The sequence below is a fragment of the Egretta garzetta genome, unplaced genomic scaffold, assembly GCF_000687185.1.
Source record: "Egretta garzetta isolate BGI_Z169 unplaced genomic scaffold, ASM68718v1 scaffold220, whole genome shotgun sequence".
NCBI classification, from domain to species: domain Eukaryota; kingdom Metazoa; phylum Chordata; class Aves; order Pelecaniformes; family Ardeidae; genus Egretta; species Egretta garzetta.
In genome coordinates this window covers 502,194-508,531 of record NW_009258414.1, presented here as the reverse complement: position 1 = coordinate 508,531, position 6,338 = coordinate 502,194, and the positions used below count along the sequence as shown (strand labels likewise).

Genomic DNA, 6,338 nt, shown 5'->3' with positions numbered 1-6,338 from the left:
GGCAGCGGAGGCACCGCAGCGCTGCCTGCCCTACCCATCCAGAGGGTCATGGTTTAAAAGGGATGAGATTGAAAATAAAGCTGATGCACATCTGAGGCAGTGGAGCTTGGAGGCAGGAGCACAGGCTGTGGCCCACGTGTTTCTTGCCATGGTGGCTGTGCAGATGGGAGACGAATGCCCTGCAGACACCTCGGGGACGCGTGCATGTGCACAGACTCCCACAATTAGTGCTCTTGTTTACATCGGGTACATTATAGTGTATTTTTGCCATTATGGTTTAGCACAGAAGAGTAGATATGACACTAAACTCTTACAGATGGATGAATTGTGATTAAGTTAAAGCTATCTCTCTGTTACATACTACTTTAGCTATCACCAGACTATGTATTTTCCTGCCTCTTACCATAGGCTCTAAACCACAGGACATGAATAAACTGTAATGTTAGGGTACAGTCAGCTCTGCTTGCTATTTAAGGATGGAGAATCTATGTTCAGTCCACCAAATACAATTTCATAAAGCGTGCAGACCATCGGGGGGGTTGTGTAATGGTCAATGAACCGGACTGTGGCTGCTGCTTCTGGCCAAAGCTGAGGCATCCAATGGTGTTCCCGAGTCTGGATGCAACAACGGAGAAGGGTGGGATTTCCATACTGCTAATGGTGCCAGTAGGTTTTGTGTTGTGGGCTTCATTTCTTCCAGAGCCAGCTGCAAAATTTGATTCATTGAACCTCCCCGTGGCTCTCAGCAGCTGGGGAGCGTGTGGCTGAGGATGGAGCTTTTGTCCTGGGAAGGGAAGGAGCAGCATGGCACAGGGCTGTCACGTTCACTCCATCCAAAGTCAGGGCCCACGTGGCATTTCTCAGAAAGTTCCCATTTTACTGTGACTACAGAGGTGAAGAAATTAAGCTGCTAATTTATGACATGCCAAGAAAAAAGTAGTAATACATGAAATGCTCAGTAATTTTAACATTTGAAAACACACAACTGAAAAATCCTGATCTCCCCACCCCACCACTGAGCTTATTAAATCTGAAAATATCCCAAAGCTTAATTCTCTCTGCCACAAAAGTCCTCTGCTGTTTCGGGTAAGTAATGAAAGTTGTGCTGCTGAGCCACATGGTGGGGTCAGGGCTGGCTTGCTCCATGCCTTGGATGCAGAGGAGTGAGCATCCTGCTGCGGCGCGGTTGTGGTCCCCTTCCACCATTAAGGGCTTGGTTTTTTAGCAATGGTGCACTGGGGCAATGGGTTCAAACTGGTGCGTGTTGTAATTATCTGCTGTGCGTGGGGAGACCCTCGTTCCCCCTCGAGCTGATACACTCTGAGCTGAGCACTGCTGTTACCTGTGGGCTTCATTTAGAGGAGAGAAATGCAAGTGATGGTGTAAAGGCTTGAGCGGTCAGCGCGTTTGGTTCCTGTGCAAGGTCTTCCCCATGCTACCCCCAGCGCTGCATTTGCTTTTTTTTTTTGTTTGGTTTGTTGTTGTTCTGTGGTTACACGGTATCCTGGGACAGGCCTGTAGATGTTTAAATGAAAGAAAGTTCCTGAAGAGTGAACTTAACCGGCCTGAGCCAAAGCCTGTTGAAGGCCATGGAAAAGCATTCCCCGAGTTTCAGGAAGATGAGCTGCGTTTTGCTGCCTACCATGGACATGGGACCTGGCAGGGCTGTCATGCCCAGTGGACTCTCACGCGTGCCAAGGAGAGGTTTGCTGTGTTGTTTGATGCAGCCGGGGAACCCGAAGGGGTCTCACGTTGAGCCATTTGTTTTTCATTACGTTATGCTCCTCTAATATAAACACGAAGGTATGTGGACATTGCCGTGGACAGAGGGAGCCAGATGCCGAAAGCATTCCTCCCAGGCTGTATAAACTTCAGCAGCTAAATATTTTAGAAACTGTTTTCTAAGGCTAGGTTAATAGTTTAAAAATATAACCTAGATTCCAGATATTAAAAAATGCCTTGAAAGGCACGCATGTTGCTGCAATAGATGGAACTAACTAAACCCCTGAAGTATGCAGAAAGCTCCCATTTTGCAATATCTTCTGTGTTTCTTATCCTTTTCATTATTATTTATTTTTAGTGCCGAGATTAAATTCAAGAAGGCTTTTAACAGCAGAGTGGTAGTGATAGAAATTTTCAGCATATATTAACCAGCTGACTCACACTTTTTCAAACTGTATCTGGGTTTATGATGAAATAGCCGGCTGCTTTCAGCAATAGCAAAATCAGAAAAGTCTGCAGGATAGCTTAAAATGTGTTTAATCCCTCCATGTGCCGTGAAGGGACAGCGTGGGGAGCTCCCACCCGGGTTTGGAAAGCAGAGTCCTGGCCCCGTGCTCAGTGAAGTGGCTCTCTTAGGGATGTGCAACCTGTCACCGTTACTTAGGACTCGGCTTTAAAACATCCTTTAAAAGATCCTTCCATTGTGTCCCTTGGCTGTCCCAAAAACCTCAGCTACCATCCTTTGCAATTCAAGAGCGAGGAATGAGATTTTTAGGGGGATTTTGTGGGGTGCCATAAGGACCCGACAGATCTGCCATTTCCTTTTACACGTATTCCTTCTCAAATGGGAGATAGTCCCCGAAAGCAGTGAGAATCCCTGAACAGGGTTGCCTCTTGCTGCGGTTTTTTGCCCCAACATGCCTTTTGTAGCCGACTCCTGAGCTGGGGTGGCACAGGGTCTCGTGGGACTGGTAGACGTGCTCCAGCTCATGTGATACTCACCAGGGAGAAGCCGAAGGGCAGAGTTACTCAGTGTGGTTTTTCCTCCTCCTTTTGTTTCTTCCATTGAGGTTTTGTGTGCAGCTTTGCCCATGAATGAACCTGAGCTCGTCAGTGCTTTGGCATGAGGAATGCGATGGGGTCCCATCCCGCTCTTGTGACCCCATCTCCCTGTGAGCGCGGGATGAAGAGACGGGAGGGAAGCTGTTGCATGACTGTGGCACCTCGTGTCTTTCAGCTGCTCAAAGGGATGGCTTTGCCCCGCCGAAAATCTCCAGGCAAAACCCCGGACGAGGAGGAGGAGAGTGGAGACTGCGATGATGAAGATGACTGCGGCAGAGGCTCCGGGGATGGAGAGCTGCGAGTGAGGAATCAGCTCCGGTTCTTAGCAGGTGATGGGGATGGTTGGTCCCGCAGTGGCTGCTCCTCTGGGGCTGTAGGTCTCAGTGATGGTGTGGGGAGCTGCTCTCTGGGGTCTGCTCCGGTCCGCTTGCTGCAGGCACCACCAGTGCCCTCCACAGCCGCAGCCCAGAGGCTGTTGATGCCCAGTGTTGTCGTGCTGGCTGGCCTCGATGCCAGCAGGGACAGCAGCTGGACAAGTAATGTCGCTACTTTTCCAGATCGGTTTTGCAGGGGCGTGTTGAGGGCACCTCGTGGGAGAGGGTTTGAGACAAATTGCAAACCTGCCATAGGCCCCAGAGTCGCCCTCTTCTCTCCTTCTTGCTGCTGCCCGCGCTCATGAGCTTAGAGATGAGCTTTTCTACTTTGTAAAGGATATCAGAAAGTTGGTAAAGACTGTTTGACTGCAGCAAATTATGGTTATTTCTGATCTAGGGCTTAGAGACCCATGGTAATTTTTTTACAAATAACTCAGGCTTATTTTGCAGAAGTGATTTAGGTACTCAGGAGCCTAAAATTGCATTGCTTGTCAGTGCAAGTCACGGCTTTGGTTGCTTTGAAAACGGCCACCAGGAACTCCTACTGCTTCGAGGCTACATTATTAATAAGGTAGTCCATGGTCACTCGTCAGGAGCAGAAAACGAAGGACCAGTTTGTGACTTGGGCAGCCACACAGGCTGTTGGTGTGGGCCTTCTCCCCGACCCCTATCCACTGTTGTGTTCCTGGCTCCGTGGAGCTCACCAGCATCGTCTGTTTTGCTCGCATGAGCAAGACCAGGCTGCTGGAGGCCACGTCCATCGTGGATCAGTGGTGTCCACTGGCCGTGGGTCTGCGGGCTGGAGGCTTGGCCCAATTACTGCTGGTTCCAGTGCTGCGCAGTGCTCTTTGAGAGACCAGACAACTGAACCTGGATAAAATCAGCTTTACAGCTTTGAAGTTTAAGAGGCAAATTTGGGCTCTTAAACGAAGCACAGATGTTTATAGATTCCCTTCCATTGGTCTGGGATAATTAAAATATCCTTAATGAAGTGAGAGCTGAAATATTAAATGCCAGTTTCATATCAAAGATTATTGACACATTATGTAAAATATATAAAATACATATATTCAAATATTGGGTAAGGGAAAGAAAAAGCTTCTTAAGTCCTCCGATCCAGGTCTGAAAGAGAAAGATAGAAGTCGGAGAAGGATAAAATGGACCTTATTTCATGCAAGACTTAAATATCAAAGTGTACATTAAGGAAATACAGGTGATCCTCATCATCCTGAGTTGAGAGCAGAGATATGTGTTTCATTTTCCATGATCTTTGTGTCACACCTTTATGCTATTTTTAATGTGTTTCTAATTTTCTCTTATAGCCTTCCCTAGAATATCATCAGTGATCTCTGAAGCCGGGTATATAGTCCTTTCTGCCTTTTTCCGTCTCTCTAGGCTAGTTCAATCACTGTATTGATCTCCCCGCCCGTCTAACAAGCTAGGCCTCTGTTGTCACTGCGGTACATGAACATGTAATAGGAAAAGAGGACTTGTCCTCCTTGTGCTACTCTTCTGGAGGGTGTTTGCTGGCTGTCTTTGCTACAGGATGGGTAAATATTAACTTTACAGCAGCAGTGGCTTTGGGGCATTGTGTTCCTGGCAGGTTAAGTCTTTCAGTTGCTGAGAGCGTGTGGTTTGTCCAACACAGCTTTTAGGCACCGCCTGGCCTCGGAGGACACGAGCTGTGCCATCACGGTGGCCAGGGAGGCTTCCTGGTGCTTTCTCACTTGCCCATGCCGTAATGCTCTTTTTTTGTGTTTTGCTTTAGAGCAGAAAGGCAAAGCTGATCTGACAGTGACAGAATCCTATTTGGTTGGTATTGGATATAAACTGTGCGTCTGTTCAAGTTTTATGTTGGAAACAAGCCCAGGAAAAGTTGCTGATGGTGTGGAAATACTCACTTTCAATATTTTTGAGAATGATATTTCTTTTTGCTTTGAAAGGGTATTTTTCAACTAATTTTTTTCCATCATATCATATCACATGTACATAGCACGAAATAAAAGGGACCAGAAACCATTCCACGTTCCCCCCCCTTTCCACAAATTCTAAATTTTAGGTTAGCATGCCGATTTGAAATGATGCCAGGCTTTGAAATCTGGAAATAGTTTACAAAATGAACTTTTACATTTAGTGTGGCTTTATCTCTCTCCTTCCCAAGGTGGCTACCCTGTAATAGAGGCAGAAAGGACTGGGAGTGGCTGGAGTTGAGTTACTGGCTCCCTGGTTTTATCTCATGCTGGATGCTCTGCAGTGTTAGGGCAGGAATTTGGGGACAGGGCGGGGGGTCTGTGTTGTAGTGCATTGGTCAAACCCCCAAACCCTCTTTGAGCGTGTTTGAGTGCTTCTGCCAACTCTCGGAGGTTTGCAGTTGGAGAATGCAGCTTGGGTGCTTTGCTTTCCTTTTCTTAGAGCCTTTGTTCAGCTTTAGGAGGAAATTTCCTTGGCCTCGTGATGGCAGTGGAGAACTCCTCCCTTACGAAGGGTTTCCCAAGCCTTGCCAGGTGGACTTGGCATTGCCTTGGGGAGGAGGAGCGGTGGGTGCCTGGGACTGGCACTGGGTTTGGCCAGCAGTTGAGTGAAAATGTTGGCAAGAGTTTGCCAGCTCTGAGGTCTTTGCATCCCTTGGATGCAGTTGGAGTTTCTCCTGCTCCCCGGCATGGGTGACGCTGGTCCTGCCGGCTAACTGCAAACAGCTGCTCGGCACTGGCCTGACTGAGATGTCCCCTCAGAAGGTCTTGAAAACACGGAGACAAAAAAAGAGCAAAAGGAAAAAAAAAAAAGCCAGTCTAATACACAGACTAGTTTTGATTTATCGCCTGTTGTATAAAATGTAACCTTTGTTTCCTATTTATAATGAGCCTGTAATAACTGGACAGTCAACTTAAACTTTAATGATTTAAACACACTTGTAAACTGTCAAGTCAAAAGTTTGTGAGTGACTATAAACATATGTTGGTGAGCGCTATATGCTAATAAATTCATTATTATGTTGTCCCGGTGGGAAACACAGAGATGGCAGGCTTTTTTTTATGATAGGTCTTTTATTGTTTGTCACATCTGCAACACATTAAGGATTTTGAAGGCAGATAATGTTTACAATAAGGGGGAGGACTGAAAACCTCCCAGCTCATCCTGTTTGTCAATGGAGCAACTGTGGAGCCGGCACCCTGGCCGTGC

At 47.2% G+C, this 6,338-nt stretch overlaps 1 protein-coding gene across 1 annotated transcript in view; it reads left to right on the top strand.

The window, feature by feature from the left end:
- The window catches only part of GPC3 (glypican 3), a 156,519-nt gene that overhangs the window by 126,085 nt on the left and 24,096 nt on the right, over positions 1-6,338 (top strand). Inside the window, exon 7 of the mRNA XM_035898793.1 lies at positions 2,960-3,113. Within this exon, the coding sequence (XP_035754686.1) occupies positions 2,960-3,113 (154 nt within the window). The remainder of the gene's footprint in view (positions 1-2,959; positions 3,114-6,338) is intronic.